The 17,387-nt window shown below is 61.6% G+C and overlaps 1 protein-coding gene across 4 annotated transcripts in view; it reads left to right on the forward strand.

The window, feature by feature from the left end:
• The window catches only part of ZFAT (zinc finger and AT-hook domain containing), a 119,072-nt gene extending 104,486 nt beyond the window's left edge, over positions 1–14,586 (forward strand). For 2 of the 4 annotated variants that reach the window (XM_079796544.1, XM_079796546.1), the window contains exons 11-16: positions 713–801; positions 3,989–4,127; positions 7,186–7,304; positions 8,630–8,756; positions 9,562–9,692; positions 13,057–14,586. In XM_079796544.1, coding sequence (XP_079652670.1) covers positions 713–801; positions 3,989–4,127; positions 7,186–7,304; positions 8,630–8,756; positions 9,562–9,692; positions 13,057–13,296 — 845 coding nt within the window. In that variant the 3' untranslated portion in view covers positions 13,297–14,586. Of the gene's footprint in view, positions 1–712; positions 802–3,988; positions 4,128–7,185; positions 7,305–8,629; positions 8,757–9,561; positions 10,822–13,056 lie in introns of those variants that run through there. The other 2 variants (XM_079796543.1, XM_079796545.1) reach the window with 1 other exon arrangement.
• The last annotated feature ends 2,801 nt before the right edge of the window (positions 14,587–17,387 follow it).

A 17,387-nucleotide genomic window follows, 5' to 3' on the forward strand; every position in this document is an offset into this window, starting at 1 on the left:
GATGCAGCGGAAAGGAATTCGGCAGTTACCCGTCCTTGACCTGCGTGTGAGTGTAATTTCTCACATTGACCGGCGCCCTTAGAGTGACCTATCCCTGCTTATTCATCCTGCTTCCCCGAGGAGCTCAGCCTGTGAGGGCTGGTCAGCTGGGGAAGGCTCCACTTAAACAGCTTTGCCCGCCCACATGCACAGAGACACCGATCGGCGAAGGGCCCGAGGAGACCCTTTGCACGGACGTCGACAACATGCGAGAATTCACCGCAAAAAACCGTGCTGTGCCTCGTCCCCCCTGACTTTAAAGAGAGCGCAGACGTGGTGTGTGCGTGCGTTTGTGCATGGTTCTGCTCACCTGTGGCAGGTGGGGGCGGGGGATGCTGCACACGGTGCCTTTATGGTGAGTACTCGGGCAAGCGTCTCTAATCGTGAAAGGAAAAGCGCTTTGCCGCTCAGCCAGTGCCTTTGCATCCCCGCTCCAGCCCAGCCGCCCTCCCACGCCGGAGTTTAGGGGAGTTCTGGTAGAACTTGCCAAGAGGCGGTATCGGGCGTCAAGCACCCTCACCTGTGGGGGACCAGCGGGCCGCCTTGTGTCTGCGCCCCTCCCTGCCGGCTCCCCCGAGACCCTGAACTCCCCATGACGGGCTCCGGGCCTGGCACTGCCCGCGCACGCGGGGCGGGAGCCTGGTGCCTCTCACCTGCCCTCCCTTCTCCCCAGGGAAGCAGTTCAAGTGCACGGTGTGTGACTACACGGCGGCCCAGAAGCCCCAGCTGCTGCGGCACATGGAGCAGCACGCCTCCTTCAAGGTAAGGCGCCCGGGCGCGAGGCGACGCCGCTGCTAACGCACGGCCTTTCCGAAGTGGGGGGCCCAGGGCTCACGGCGGAAGGAGCTGGGCCTTGGGCTCGGTTCGGGAGGGTGGCGTCCTCTGTCCTTTGCCAACGGAGGCCAGGAGGCGTGTGCAGGAGGGGGCCGCCGGGAGGAGGCTCGCTCTTGCCCTCAGACACCGGAGGGATTGAGAGGAAGGAATGGGCGTTGGGGACAAGTACGTGCGCCCTCAGGGCCTGGATTCCTCAGTGAAATCGATCCGACAGGAGTGCGGATGCCCATCCGCCTGGGGCGGAGCTGGAGATGGTGCCCAGGCGTGCCCACCCCAGTGCCCAGCACGCACAGGGGCCGGGAGATGGCGGCCTCCCTGTCCTCCCGTCCCTCTGATGGACGCGCCTTAAATGTAGGTGCCAGTATTCACGTGGCCGTTGCTTCTAGTTCACTTGATGACGGCCACTCGACTCCAGCGAATTTGCCTCATAAAGAATTGGGCCCGACGCGGGGCAACCTGACCCTCAGCATGGCTGCTGCTGCTGTTGGTGTACGGACGTGGGCCTGGGAGAGGGATGTCTGAGGTGCCTGGTGGAGCTGTGCCCGCTGGCAGTGAGACCGGCCCGACGGAGAGCCCCGAGTCCCCCCTTGGCCCCTCTCCTCCTCCAGGGCAGGGCCCTCTCTAGTTACGTTAGCCTAGGCCGTGGCTCAGATGGCGGGACTGACAAGCGGGATGAGTGGGTTCCTGCCCTCCGCCCTCCTCCTAACTGGTAACACTCTCTCCCACGCCACGGCCGCCCCGTCTCAGTTCCCATCACCGCTGTGAAAAATCACCCCAACTAACCCCCCACCCGTGGGATCGCTGACCGCTCCTGCACAGAGCGGGGGCCCAGGAAATGCTCGCATGACCCCCTCCCCCCCACCCGCTCTGAAGGAAGGGAGGAGGAGGGTCACTGAGGCAGCCGGCTGCTACCGTCGCCTGGAGGCTAGGCGGATCCCGCCACCGGGAGCACGGCCCGCCCTCGGGGAGGTCTCCACGCCACCGGCTCACGGGCAGCGCAGGGAGGCGGGCGGTGGGGCCCTCGGGCTGGGTCCTTGGGAGAAGGGACAGTGGGCAGCTCTGTTTGAGCCCTTCCTTCTCTGGCCTCACACGTCCTGGCCCTGGGGTCACTGTGTCTTGCCTCCAGCCCTGCCCCCTGCGACCTGGTGGCCTCTAACCTCCCTGCAGCGTGGGGCCCGGCGCGTCTCCTGTCACTCTGTAGAGGGCGCACAGTCCGTGCTCGCCGAGGGCTGGCACGTCATCGCGGATGTTCGCTTGTCCGCACTCCACCTGCTGCCTTCCTTTCTGCTCGTGAGGAGGGGGTCCTGCCTGCAGTGCCGTCCCCTTTAGGGGCCCTAGTGAGACTCGGTGCCGGGACGTGCCTGTGTGCTCGAGGGTGGGACACAGCTCCCTCGCCTGCCTGGCACATCCTGGAGACGTGCTGGCCGCACGGATGTGCCGCTCACCACAGAGCCTCTCCCGAGGCCCGTTCCGCAGGGAGCTCTGCACGAATTCGCCTTTGCCCCCGGCGTGAGTGTCTCCTGCCCCGTGTGCCCAGCGCTTCGGGCCTGCCCTGCTCTCAGAGCGGTTCCCTGGACGAGGGCCCGGCCCGACCCGTCTTTCCCTCCGCGTCCTGCTTCCCACCGTTTCTGCCTCCTGCTGAGACGCGGCCCAGGGCCCAGCGCCGGGCGGTGTGCACTTGGTCTGTGGTCTGGGAGGCTCCAAGTGCACCGGGAGGGTCTGAGTTCTGGAAAACACGTCAGAAACTTGGTGTGTGGCTGTGCACGTCTGACACACACACACACACACACACGCACACGCACACGCACACACACACAATCAGTCTGAAGTCAGCAGTTTTCTAAATCTGTCCATTTTGGAAACTGCTCAGCGAGACGTACTGCTGACCTTGCTTCTTACCGCGGACTTCGCGCTGAAACAGGCCTGGCTTGTAGACCCCTGTCCTGACCCTCCGTCTGCCCGTGTGCCCGGGCCGGGCCTGGCCTCTCTCCCAGGCCGGAACCTTGTGGGGAGGCGAGCTCGTTCTCTCGAAAGGGAATCCAGGCAGACGGTCTGGAAGACACGGTGACGTGGCATTTCGGTGCGATGTGTGTTTACCCCCAGCCGATCCTCAGTGAGCAAGGCATTGCCGCTGTCAGGTTACAATGTGCTCAACTCGAGTGTTTTCACCAACGCCTGAGGGGACGTGCTCGGGGGTGAGTGGTGTTGCTGGGGTTCTGTCCTGGTCTCTGTCCGACGGAGCTGGTCTCCCTCCAGAACGGCCTCTCCCGGCCGCAGAGGGGCACGGGGCCGTGCCCACTTCCCTCGCTGCTCTGAGCATGCGAGCCTGCAGTCGCTGTCTAGTTACCCATCGCAGGCGAAACCCTGAGCAAATGCCGCTGCGGTTGAGCTCAGCAGCCGGAACAGGTCCCAGGGTCAGCGGCGTCCCTGAGCCCCGGGCGGGGGCGTGGGCAGGAGAGGGCTGGCGTTGGGTCTGCTTTCAGCTCTCAGCTGGGAGGGAGGTGAGGGGTTTGAGGCCACAGTTCCCCTCTCTCCCCGAAGCTTGTGTAGTTGGAGGAGAAAGAAGGACCTGGCAGGGCCTGCGGGTTATTAAATTGTTAGAACTGAGGCGTCTCTGCTGAAACCCTGATGCCGCCCTCCGCTTCCTGTGTGTGAGGTTTTTTAAAGCACTTCTGGAAAAAAAAAGAAAAAGAAAATTGGATCGACTTATGTTAAATTAAAATCCTGTCTGTCTAATAACTCGCGCTATCGTCCCTGGAAATACTGCATTTTTGACAGCACAAGTGATTACAAAAAATCAATGATGGGAGGACGCGGAAGAGGCCTCTAAGCTGCAGCGCGAGCAGCAGTTAGCGTGGATTGACTTACTGCTGCTGTCGGTGATGAGGGGACGGCCCCCGTGCACCCACTCTCGAGCCTGTGGTGCCCGTGGTTTTACGGCATCGGCTCTCCTCGTGGTTGCATTAGTCTCGGCACAGAGGCGGCTCCGTGCTTGTTGAAGGACAGGGAGGCCTGGCCTTGGCCCGGCTGGGGTGGCTCAGTGGTCGAGCTCCCCATCCTCAGGGCTCCACCTGGGCTGGGCTCACCTCCCCTCACCGTCCTCCTGTCCCCACAGCCTTTCCGCTGCGCCCACTGCCATTACTCCTGCAACATGTCGGGCTCCCTGAAGAGGCACTACAACAGGAAGCACCCCAACGAGGAGTACGCCAACGTGGGCGCCGGGGAGCTGGCCGCCGACGCGCTCGTCCGGCAAGGTAGGCGCACGCCGGCCCGGGGCCCGCGCGGCCCCCGCCAGGCCGCGTTTCTGCGGGGCCGTGACCTCTGGTCATTTAATCCTGGTCCCTGAACGTGTTGTTAATTCTTCATCGTTGCCATGTCACCCTCCTCCTCCTCGTTACTATTCACCAGCGTTCCTTCGTGGCCGTATTAGAGCAACCTCAGTGGAAATGTGAAATGAAGCCGTCACAATGTACCCACAGATCCCCTCTGCCCCCTCTCCTTCATCTGCACTGCCTTCTGCTCTGTGTCCCCGCATGCACTTTGCTCACACGGAAGGTCACGGCTTCCTCTCTGTTTCACACTGACTGGCACGGCCGTGCCGCTTCCTTTTGGCCCTCCTCATTGTCCGAGGCTCTCTGGGACTCAGCCCCCGGGCCCCGGCCTCTCTGACCTACCCACGCCCCTGCGGCTGGACGTGGTGGGGTCCCAGGCTTTTCTTGTATTGCTCTTGCAGAGACTGCTGTGGCAAGCGTGTTTGTAGGGGGGCTTCTTTAAAGGGGGGCTCAAACATGTTTACCGAGTCCTCAGATTCTTACCCTGAAAAGGAAAAACCATCCAGAACACGCACACTGAAGAGGATGGATGGAGCCTCCCCTGTGGGTGAGAAGTTTGGAGGTTTTCGGCTGCTTTTTTCAATGATGTCACGTGATCCCGCTTGGGCGGGTGTGGCGCAGACGCTGTTGCCGAGCAGAGAAAAGCCGGCGGACTTGCCCGCTGTGGGTTCAGCGGACAGTGGCGCAGCCCGCAGGACTCCCGCTGCTGCCCGGTCCGGAAGGTCCGGAGCCCCAGCCGGGTCTCCGGGGAAGTCAGGTTTGCTGGCGAGTCTGTCGCGGCGGCTGGTGGGAACCCATTTCCAACCTCCGCCAGCTCTTAGGGCCCCCACTCCTTGGCTCCAGCCCCCCTTCTCCTTCAGAGCCCGCGACGGCCAGCAGCCTCATGTCCCAGTGCTGCCTCCCCCCCTTCCTTCTTGGAGGCGCCCTGGGGTTACACCGGAATCCTCACCCCTCTCCAGATCCTTCACCGCAACACGCTCTGCAGCCCTTTGTCACAGAGGGCAGCATCCCCCCGCCCCCCGGAGGGCAGCATTCCCCCCCGGAGGGCAGCATTCTGCAGGGATAAGGATGCCAGTGCCCGTGGGGCCGTCCTGCCGCCTGCTTATGGGACAGGAGCGTCAGCGCTTTCACCTTAGCGAGAACTCCCCTCCCGGAGGTTGAGCCAGCACGCATTCCGGCCTTGACTCCCCAGCCCGGCCGTCCCGGGAGACAGATCATTGAAAATGAAATTGAATTTTCATTCATATCAGCCACCACAGAGGAGCACGCGTATTCAATGCCTGAAACTCCTCCAGAATGTATTACGTTCCCAAAAGAGCAAAGGATGCCACGATCGATTTTTAAAATTGCTCCTGAAATTCTGTTCTTCTGCCCGGTCCTCGGGCCTGATGGGACATGGTGGTGTGGGGTGTGCAGTTCTCAGGTGGGCGCTTCACATCAGCCCTGCAAGCAGGCTCACCCCGTGCCCCCTGACCTTGCTGTGCCTGGCCTGGGAGTGCCGGGAAGTGAGGGGGAATTCATTTCTCTCAGCTCTGATGGCAGCTCATGGCAGAGTGACACCCTTGGTCTAGTTCCGTGGTCGGCAAACTGCGGCTCGCGAGCCACATGTGGCTCTTTGGCCCGTTGAGTGTGGCTCTTCCACAAAACACCACAGCCTGGGCGAGTCTATTTTGAAGAAGTGGCGTTAGAAGAAGTTGAAGTTTAAAAAATTTGGCTCTCAAAAGAAATTTCTATCGTGTACTGTTGATATTTGGCTCTGTTGACTAATGAGTTTGCCAACCACTGTCTAGATTACAGACTCCCACTGGTTCTTTAATTAACATCGCTGTGGCTAAGGTGGAAGTTTTAATTAATGTGGGGGCATTATCATATTAATTTTAATTTAAATGTAAGGATGTTTTCCTCCCTCAACTCGTTTTCTGTAAGGAATCTTTTTTGTTGCTGTCAATCCTCACCCGAGGATATTTTTTCCATTGATTTTTAAAGAGAATGGAAGTGGGGTGAGGGAGGGAGGGAGAGACAGACAGACAGACACATCGATGTGAGAGAGACACATTGATTGGTTGCCTCCCGCAGGTGCCCCAGCCAAGGGCCAGGGATCGAACTTGCAGCCCTGGTACGTGCCCTTGATCAGGAATGGACCTGCGACCCCTCAGTCCGAGGGCCGAGCTGCTGACCGGCCTGTAATTTCCTGTGAGCGCCTCAGTGTGGCCTTAGGCGGTTTGCTTTGGTTGGTTGCCTCATTCTTAGTCTTTATAGAACCAGCATCCGTTTTACCAAGAAGAAAAAAAAGGTGACGGGTCTCACACCTTGGGGCGTTTTAAAAAGCGATCATAGGAAAATGTGATTTTAATAGATGATTAATAAATGATAACAAAGCTTTATTATCCTCTGGCCACGAAAAGTCACGCTCGTTAGGTCTCGCCTAAAAAGAGGAGAGCGCGGACCGTCAGGATACAGCCTCTCCTGGGACGCGGGTGGAGGGGTTGGCGTCTGTGGCTCTCGCTCTGCCGGCTCCGCCCGCGGGGCCTGGTGTAGAACCACCTCTGGGCACTCACAGCGTCTCGGGCCATGGAAACGCTGTGTTGTTTGGGGAATAGCGACAGGAAAAATAATCTGTGCAGACACAACCGTCATAGGCCTGACTGCCTAGCACACATCAACTACAGCTTATCTTTAAAAAGATACATACTTTCCACCCGTGGTTGTTTGAGTCGGGCTGTGGAACCCGTGGCTGTGGAACCCGTGGCTGTGGGCGGCGGACAGACTCGTGGGCTCTGCCAGGGCTCCTTCAGTGAGCGGGAAAGATGCGCCACGTTGAAAAGCCTCTGCCCTGACGAGCAGGCCTGTGGCTCTCGATCCAGCGCCAGGCGAGCGCGGATCGAGTGTGAGGCCTGGGAGGGAGGAGGGCCCCGCGCCGACCGCTGTCCCCCTCTGCTGACCGCTGTCTCCCTCTGCTGACCGCTGTCCCCTCGCGCAGGCGGCCTGCAGTGCCCCGTGTGCAGCTTCGTGTACGGCACCCGCTGGGAGCTCAGCCGGCACCTGAAGAACAAGCACGGCCTGAAGCTGGTGGAGACGGAAGGGGAGCCCAAGTGGGAGGTGAGGCCCCGCGGGCGGCGGCCGGACCTTGCTCAGCCAGAGCGGGCCGGGCCCCGGGTCCTGGCTGGGCGGCCGGGGCGCCCGGGAGGCCGAGCCCCGCCTGTGAGCCGTGAGCTCTTCCTCCGGCGGGGCCGCCGCGTGAACGTGGCCGTGATGAGTGACCCCACGCCCTCCGAGCCTGCCCGGCACTGACACGTGCGCACAGAGCGGGCCGGGCTCCTGTGCGTTCTGTGCCGAGCCCCCCCCCCCCCCCCCCGTTTGCTCTCCGTTATTGCGGACAGTCACGCTTCCCCTGGGAGTTCCAGGCCTCGCACCCCTTCCAGGAGCAGGTCTTAGTCCTGTCCGGTGGGTGAAAGTCTGCTCGCTCTCGGTCACATAGCTCCTTCTCTGCTCGTGGTCCTCACTCCGCACAGATGTGTCTGTGTTCGCTTTGGCTTCTCGTGCCCATCGTGTGACAGTGAAAGGCACCAATAGCTGAGCCGTGCTGAGCTCTGACCCGGCGCCGGGCCTGGGCCGCAGGCTTTATCCATGTCACCTGATCGCCACCCCTCCCCCGCCTCCCGCCACCCCTCCGCCGCCTCCCACCACCCCTCCCTTCCGCCACCCCTCCCCCACCTTCCACCACCCCTCCCCCACCTTCCGCCTCCCCTCCCCCACCTTCCGCCTCCCCTCCCCCGCCTTCCGCCACCCCCTCCCCTGCCTTCTTCCACCCCCTCCCCCGCCTCCCCTCCCCCGCCTTCCGCCACCCCCTCCCCTGTCTTCTTCCACCCCCTCCCCCGCCTCCCGCCTCCCCCTCCCCCGCCTTCCGCCTCCCCTCCCCCGCCTTCCGCCTCTCCTCCCCCGCCTTCCGCCACCCCCTCCCCTGTCTTCTTCCACCCCCTCCCCCACCTCCCGCCTCCCCCTCCCCCGCCTCCCACCACCCCCACCGCTGCGCCCTCCCTCTGCCAGCCACGTGGCGGGCGGCGCTGGGTGGGGGCGATGAGAGGCGGTGCTGGCGCCGTGGGCAGAGACAGGAGCCACTGAGGAGCATGCACAGGAGCCCCGGGCACCTCTAGTCTCTAGTCTGCACGGCTGTTCCCGGGCAAGGGCGTGCGGCCGGGGCTGCCCACCAGAGCTGGGTGCTGGGTGAAGGCTCCTACTCGCACAGGGGAGTTTCTCCCTGGGACATGGGTTTATTGGAGCAGCCGGTGCCGCAGGGAGAAGTGAGGGTGCAGAGTGCTCTGGTTTTGTCTTCTGACCTCATCCCGGACCGGGGTGGGGGTGGGGTGGGGGGGGAGGGCCAGGTGGCCGTCAGAAGGTCACGCGGGTGTCCTGTGTTTGCTCAGCCAGCGACAGAGCCTCCGGAGGAGCCGGCTGCCCAGTACCTGCACATCGCGGAGGCCGAGGAGGACGTCCAGGGCACGCAGGCCGCGGTGGCCGCGCTGCAGGACCTGAGATACACCTCCGAGAGCGGTAGCGTGTTATATGTGGGGGGCCCTGGGGGTGCGTGTGAAGGGGGTCAGGTCATGAACGTCATCGTTGCCGCGGTCATGTGCCCCATCCTGCCCTTTACCTGGTACCCAGCGCCCCCGCCTTTCACTGACCCCCGTGGGCAGACACCGCCCTGAGGGTGCGGGTGTGGGCGGAGGCGGCACCATGTGCTGCCAACATCAACCAGGCCCTCATCTTCCTCGTAGTGAGCGACTGGCTGGGCTCAGGGCTCCGTGTCCAGGAGAGCCACGGGTCCCGATGGCGAGGGCAGGCAGGTATCTCAGCAGCCACCCGATAACAGGGATTCTAATCTTTTAATTTTTTAAAGTATATTTTTTAATTGATTTCAGAGGGAGAGGGAGATAGAAACATCAAGGATGAGAGAGAATCATGAATCGGCTGCCTCCTGCACGCCCCCTACTGGGGACCAAGCCTGCACCCCGGCATGTGCCCCGACAGGGAATCGAACCGTGACCTCCTGGTTCACAGGGTGACGCTCAACCCCTGAGCCCACCGGCCGGGCTGGATTCCAGTTTTTGGAGATGATTCAAGTGGAACCCAAGCTGAAATAGGTTTGGGCGCTCAGCCCGTCGCTTTGACAGTGAGACCTCCCTGGGCGTTTCGCCCAGAGCCTGTGCAATGTCTTGGGCGCCGTTGCCGACCACCTGCCCGTGTGCCCGGGCCCCCACCTCTGCCTCGGACGCCGTGGCTGGCGCTCTGGCTGTTGGCATTCAGGGACCTTCGGGACCAGCGGCCTCAGGGGTCCCGTGTGTTTCTTCCCCGTCAGGTGACCGGCTGGACCCCACGGCGGTGAACATCCTCCAGCAGATCATCGAGCTGGGCAGCGAGGCCCACGACGCCACGGCCGTGGCCTCCGTGGTTGCCATGGCTCCGGGGACGGTGACGGTGGTGAAACAGGTAAGGCCCTCGCCTCGCCGCGTCACTGCCCCGCAGGCGCTCACCACTTCCCCAGCAGAACCCGGCACGCGTGGGTCAGTCTCACGCGTGTCCGTTTCTCCCTGTGATCATCACGGACTTGTATTTCCCATCGCCCCGTGTATGGGGTGTGTTTCGGGGGAAAGGTGTAATGTATTTCTGAAAAGTCTCGGAACTTTTCATTCGTTTCCTCTCGAGACCCCCAGGGTGACCGTGAGCGGGATGCGGACACATTTGGGCACATGTGTCAGGAGACGCCCCTCGGGGCCTGAGGCACAGTGAGCCCACGCTGTGGGGGCAGCCAGAGACCAGAGGGGCCATGTGGGCTGGCCTCCTAAATACCAAGCACCCCAACCAGATGCACACCGCGTTCCTGTGCCGGTGGGAGGTGCTCGGTCTCTGAAGGAAGGTTACACCGATCGGCTCCCCTCCTCCTCTTCCAGCCTCGGGGGCTGCTGTCTGTCAGAGCATCCTTCTGTCTGCCCGCACTCCTCTCTCCTGCCTCCGGCTTCGCTGTACAGGAGACTGAGTCTCGGCTACAAATACTTAAAAACACAGGAACACAGCGAGCCCCTCAGAGCCCGGATGGGCGAAGGGCGTCTCACTTAGAATCGGGTTCAGGCTCACGGAGGAGGGGACGTGCCGGTCGCAGCCTTTTCCGTAGTTACCCGTACTTTCAGGCACTGGGTCGGAGGTATTCAGTGGGTGCCGACTGCTGCGGCAGGGTCCCCGGGTCCGGGAGACAGAGCCTGCGCTCGAGGCGGTGACTCCAGTGAGAGAGAGCGCACAGAGCAGACAGAAGGGATGTCACGTGGGGGCCAGGAGCCGGAGGAACGAGGAAGGGGAGGGAGTCGCTGGGCTGTTGATGAAGGTTGCCGGGCAGATCCGTGACGTGGGAGCAGAACCCCAGCTCCTCTGTGCGTTGAGCACGGGATTTTATAACGGGGGCCAAGAGGAAAAGTGGAACGGTTCATTTAGGGAAGGGGAAGTGTTTTGGGCTCTCACAAAGGTACTTTTTAAAAAATCTTTATTGTTGAAAGTATGACTTATGTCCCCTTTCCCCCCACTGACCCCTCCAGCCCGTCCCCGCCCCCCACCCCAGGCCCTCACCGCCCTATTGTCTGTGTCCCTGGGTTATGCACATACGCATACAAGTTCATTGGTTGATGCCTTCCCACCCGCCCACCCCCCCACTCTCCCCTGCCTTCCCTCTGAGGGGTGACACTGTTCCGTGCTTCTGTGTCTTTGGATTTATGTTTGTTCATCAGTTTATGTTGTTCATTAGAGTCTACATGTGACAGACAAAGGTATTTCTTGAAGTGCCTTTCATGTCGGGACCCCCGAGTGACGTGGTGAGGGGTGCTAGCAGGGCAGGCAGGAGAGGAAGCAAAAAGCAAGACAAGTGAGGAGAGGGGGTGGGGAGGAGAGAGAGAGGGAGAAGGAGAGAGAGAGAGAGAGAGAGAGAGAGAGAGCGCGCGCTTGCAGCCATCCTGGAGCTGGGGGCCTGGGGACCCCGAGGGAAGCCGCCCCTCCCGAGAGTGGAGCCGGCAGAGCGCTGGTCCCACAGGGATGTGGTCCAGGCTCCGTGGACCTGGAGGCGATCGCGGTGCAGGCCTCAGGTGGGTTATGGGTAATCTGTGCATCCCACGGGTTAAGTTTTCTATTAAGCTTTCTGTGCTGCTCATAATTCATCTGCAAGATGTGTTAGATCCGCACTTGGGGAGAACGGAGCGCCCGTCCCGGGGGAGAGTGACACTGAGAAGCCGTATGATTTCTGCCGTGAGAACGGTTTTCAGCCTGTGCTAATGGGCTAGGCCCCTGGAGTCTGGATCTGAACAGAGAATGGTGAGAGCTGACAGCCAGCCGTAAAGGGATCGGGACAGGGCAGAGCACGAGTTCAACCCTCTTCCCTGTGGCACGGGGTCCCTTCAGCCGCCGCCACGCTGCACCCTCCGCGAAGGTCTCAGGACACGGGGTCACCCAGGCTCAGGTCCAGCTGTTTGCCCTTCGATGAGTCCCTGGACCCCTAGAAGCTTCCGTGCCCCCACTTGTAAACCGGGACAGAAACGCTCACGCCACGAGATGCTGTGTGGACGTGCCTGGGGTGGCGGGGGGGTATGCTCACTAAGCTGCGGGGGGCCGGGTGTACGTGGGGTCCGTGGGGACGGAGGGAGTCGGGGATGGAGACCGGGAGTGCCCAGGCTTCGTGGGCAGCGGACGGGCAGTGGGGGGGCTGGGGATAGAGTCCGAGAGGCCGTGGGAGCAGCTAGCGGGGCGGCGCGTTGTGCCAGGCAGCAGAATCTTCTGGAAAGGTGAACAGGGAACCGTGTCAGTGGGTTGGCCATAGAGTGGCGGCCGGCGGCCGAGGGCTCTGGGCATGCCCGCTCTGGGCCCGCCTTCTCGTCCGTTCGCTGAACAGCAGGAGGCTTGTGTGGCACCTGCGAGGTGAGGGCCCCCCCTAAGTCACCGGTGCCCCGTCCACCCCCCCCCTCCCCCGTGTGGCAATGACGGGCCGTTCAGAGGAGAAAAGCATTCGCCGTGTGTTCCCTCCCCGGGCCCCTACCCTCCGTCAGGCGCTCCCCCTCCGAGGGAAATGGATCAGTATTTACTTCTAAAGCCCTAGTTCACAGTGCGTTTCCCCATTTAAATGAAACGGAAACAAGCAGGAAAAGAAGGAATGAGACAAAGGTCTCAATTCACCCCAGAAAAACACATCAGCCGAGGTGCATGAGTAATGCCGCTCCCAGCGGCTCGCCGGCTCCTGGTGACTTCTGTCAGCGACACGACTCAGTGCTCCTCCCAGGCCTCCCCTCTGTGGAGCCCCCCCCCTGCCCCCCAGCGCCTTTCCAACTCCTCTCTGAGCGTGGTCCCTGCCAGCGGCCAGCGCCCCTGCCCACAGGGAACGGTCTAGTCCTGGGGCCCAAGAGAGCGTGGAGTCTGGCGTGTCACCGGGGTGGGCGGGGAGGGGAGGCCCCCCGTGCTGGTGGGAAGGAGGCGCCATGAACAGGAGCTCGGGGGAGCAAGCCCACCTCTCCCCTCCCCTGGAGTCCCTGCCACCTTCTCACCTGCCCTGTGCCTTGGCCGCCCCGCCCCCCTGCCCTGTGCCCCTGGTGGGAGCGGCCCAGCCCTGCACCCATGGCTCTCTCTGCGCCGTGTGCTCCCCAGCAGACGGGGGTTCCACTGGGCGCCGGGGCCTCGGGCAGCTAGTGGACCGTTACCCACGCTGCATCTGCTCCTGGGAGTGAGGGCGGCCCGTGGAGAGGCCCGCGTGCGGTGGGCACGCACTCTGGAGCGTCCCAGATGCTCCGTAAGCCAGGGTGACTGTCATCTCTCTTGCCGCCCACAGGTCACCGACGAGGAGCCCAGCTCCAACCACACGGTCATGATCCAGGAGACGCTGCAGCAGGCGTCCGTGGAGCTGGCCGAGCAGCACCACCTGGTTGTGTCCTCGGACGACGTGGAGGGCATCGAGACGGTGACCGTGTACACGCAGGGCGGGGAGCCCTCGGAGTTCATCGTCTACGTGCAGGAGGCCATGCAGCCCGCGGAGGAGCCGCCCGGGGGGCAGCCGGCCCCGGAGCTCTGAGGACGCACGCGCGGTGCCAGGGCCGGGCTGCCAGGCTGTGCAGGGCGCCAGGGGGCCGGGCGGGGAGGCTGCCGCCCGGAGCTGTCCTGGCTGCTCTGCTCTGGGCTCCTCCCACCCGCCGGCCGCCACGGGGCTCTCCTGGCCCTGCTTTGGGTGGGCAAGGGGATTGGCATCCGCAGCACAAACACCCCCCCCTCCCACGTTACCCTGAATGATCTGCTTCTGGGAAGATTTCTGCATCAGTTCTTCAGACATGGCTCACACCGCATTGCCCCCTTCCTTTCAGAGACCCCCCAGTTCCCATCAGCCTCTTCCCGAATCCCAGCCCCCACTCCTGACCCCACTGAGGTGCTGGATCTGCACTTGGGACTGCGTGCAGCCTGGTGAGGGAGGCGGCCACCACAGAGCCAGGGGCCCACGGGAAAGGGAGGGGCAGGCTTCTTATCACAGAGCCCACCCTCCCCCGTATCATAGTCCACCCTCCCCCCCACCCCCCATATCAAGGCGCTTATCATGGGAGTAACCACAATTCCATGACTCTTCCCCCGCCATTCCAGGTGGGGTCTCAGCTTATAGTCTTGGCATTCTTTGGCTTTTTTTTTAAAAAAATGCACTTTTACTCTTTACCTCCTATTCTAAGGAGGCAGGGTGGATAGAATAAAATCAGTCTCTGCCTGAGTGTTTAGGTTGGATGGTTTGCGTCCCCCCTCCTGAATCAAGATCCTGGATTTGGCGCCCACCTCGGCCCCCTCGGTCCACACCCCGGGCCCTCAGGGTGCAGCCTGGTGCTCTTCCCTGGAGCATTTAGATTCGCTTTGGGGCCCAGTGTTGGGGGTTGGCGACCTCACCTGTCACCTGTGCCAGCATCTGGCTTGCCGCCGGCCCAGACGTGGCAGCACCGGTCCCTTCCGCTTTGTACACTTGGTGCCCATAACCAGGCCTTGCCGACACACCGTGTGTGACTGAGGTTCCAGTCCAGGTGCTCGAGGGCAAGTCCTGCACCTCTTTGAGCCCCTGCTCTGTGCACAGCACTGGTGGCATCTAGGCGAGTCCTACTTCACCCTGCCCAGCCCTGGGTCACCTGACATCACCCACCATCCAGCTCACCAAGGTCAACATCCGTTCCCTCTAAGGACCCTTTCTTGAAAGGCAATCCCATGCAGGTGTATCGGCAGGCGGACAGACAGATGCAGGGGTAGCTGGTATGGTTGAAGAGGGCGGAGTCCACAGCCCCAAGCACTTGGCCTTCACTGTTGCCATCCTCTCGCCCACCCCAGCAGAGCCTGAAGGCTGCTCTAATGTCAGGAGGAGAGCGACGGCTGGCCCTAAGCCAGGGAGGGAAGAAGGGCTTCAGGGGAAGGAGGGACACTTCCCATGTGGAACGAGTTGAGCGCTTCCTGGAGGAGGTGGCCTGTGATCAGGGTTTGCAGACTAGATGGGCTTTGCACTTGCAAGGATTGGAGTTAGGGGAGGGGAAGGGAATTCCAAAGAAAGTGATAGTGGAGCTGACCCCTGGGGGCGGGATAGTATGGGCACAGGCAGTGAGCCATAAGCTTCCAGTTGGCTGGTGGATAGCTCTAAGGGGAAAGGCACAAAGATCAACCGGAAGCCAGAACCTAGAACAAGCTGAGAGGTGATGGGTATTGATTTACTCAGTAAGCCCTGGGGCGTCGGCCATTTGCTAGACCCAGGGTGTGAAGGGCAGAGCAATACTCCAGAACAGGGATCTTGTCCATGCATCAGGTGGGCTGTGCACACAGTAGGAACACAGTATTTCCCTTCCTTTGTCCATGGTGAGTTCCTAGGAGAGTCCCATGACAAATGGCAGCCCAGACGGGGGGTGTGATTTGCTCGCCTGTGAGCAGAGCGAGGGTCACCCAGTGCTGCGTCACCGAGCACCTGCATTGTGCTCCCTGACCGCCCTCCCGGTCCTGTCACAGCGCCTACTGTGTGTGCACTCACTCAGCGCTGCAGCAGAGACTGACTGACCACCCCCAGCAGCCAGGCACTGGGCTGCGAACTGGGAACACAACTTACCGAGGACACAGGTCTGGGCCTCAAGAACTCCACCACAGTGAGGGCGGAGGGTGGAAAGGTGATGGGAAGGCTGTGAGAGTGTCGCCAGGGGCAGGGCAGGCTCACTAGCCTCACTGGTCTCGGGGTGGGTACCACACCCTCGGGTCCAGGCACAGAAGGGCCAGCGTCAGAGAGGCTTGGACTAACGTGACCTGCCCAGGAAACGGCGAGTGTTGACCGCAAGAAGGAATACACCTGTCCAAAGGACTCTCTAGACCAGGGGTCGGCAAACTCATTAGTCAGCAGGGCCAAATATCAACAGTACAACGATTGACATTTCTTTTGAGAGCCGAAAACCGACTTCTGCGCGTGGGCCACGAAGTTTCAATCGCACTGTACGTGCGCGCCCGCACGTGGTATTTTGTGGAAGAGCCACACTCAAGGGGCCAAAGAGCCGCATGTGGCTCGCGAGCCGCAGTTTGCCGACCACGGCTCTAGGGTAACAGCCCAAGTTCATAATCAGAGGTGGACAGCCCTCGTTTACACCCATTGTTGGCACAGCACCCCTGCCCACTGAGCCTGAACCTTTAAAGGAGGCCCTGGCATCATATTTGACTTTCTTTTCTCTTTTTAACATATTTTATTGATTTTTTACAGAGAGGGATAGAGAGTTAGAAACATCGATGAGAGAGAAACATCCATCAGCTGCCTCCTGCACACCCCCTACTGGGGATGTGCCCGCAACCAAGGTACATGCCCTTGACCGGAATCGAACCTGGGACCCTTGAGTCCGAAGGCCGATGCTCTATCCACTGAGCCAAACCGGTTTTGGCGCTGGCATCATATTTGACCAATAGGCTGCGGCTTGCTCCTCCCCCCCTGCCCAATCAGAGGGGCACAGCTACATCATTTGCATCTTTACCGACCAATCAGAGCGGCTCCATCATGACCAGTCAGGATGCATGATTCTGACCAATCAGATCAGTGCTAGTTGGACCAAAGGCAAGCAGGCACTTCCGGTTCTCAGAGAGGGCACCCTAAGTTCCCTCAGAGGCTGCGTTTCCTGTTTGCAAAGTGTTGACCTGAGTAGTTTCTCCTTTCACCCCCCACCCCACCCCCAGAGTGGGGCTCCTGGTGGCATTAGGTGGGTGGCTGGCCGTTTAGTTGACACGAGCAGTAAAGGCCAGGAAGGAACGTGGGCCCGCCCAGCGCAGTGCCAAGCTCTCCCGGATGGCATCCGTCCCATCACTGACTCCGCACAGCACGCAGCCCGCGGGTAAGTTCCGGTTCGTCCTCGGCCGACCGAGCGGGACACGCGAGGCAGGAGGTTAGGAAACGAGCTGCAGCTAGAAAGAGGCGAAGCCGGTGGAGAAGCGGCTGTCTGGCCTGGAACCCGCACCCCGACCCGCACCCTGGGTTGCAGCCGGAAACTCAGGGGCCTGGGCGTCTGGTCCCGGGAGAAGGCCCCGAGGAGGGAGGCAGCGCTCCTGAAGGCGAGGCCCAAGTGGTGCTGGGCATGGGAGGAGGGAGGAGGGAGGGGAGGAAAGGAGTTTGCCACTTAACGCCATTCACAGCGTTCTTAGGCGCTGCTGACTGTCTCCCTGGGAGCCATTGACTCACCTGGCGGCTGGGCCTAGCCCTTACCCGGCGGGGCTGGCCAGGGCGTTTGCTCACAGCGGTGCTGGCCAGCAGGCTGTTTATCCTTGTTTTCCTCCACCCCCGGCACACCCCTGAATCACTGGACACCCAGAAAGTTCACTGGTCTGTGACACAGGACTCCTGTGTTGTTGCGGGGGGTGGGGGGGAAGGGGGGGTGGACAGGACAGGGGTCTGGTTCTCCAAGGTTCTTTCCTGGGGAAGGGGATGGCTTTTCTGATTCACGTGCTACAATTAAAGCAATTAGCTCCCCCTGGGCCTTTTCCTCGGTACCTTTCCATCCCCGTTTGCTCGGATTTTGTGCCGGAGAGGGAAGGCTGGTGCAGGAAGCCCGAATGGGCGCCTCCTTCCTGTTGCTCAATGTGTCCAGTGTGCCGCCGGGTGCCCAGTCCCGTACCAGGCTCTTTAATCTTCCATCC

This window comes from Cnephaeus nilssonii (genome assembly GCF_951640355.1).
Source record: "Cnephaeus nilssonii genome assembly, chromosome: 18".
Lineage (NCBI taxonomy): Eukaryota > Metazoa > Chordata > Mammalia > Chiroptera > Vespertilionidae > Cnephaeus > Cnephaeus nilssonii.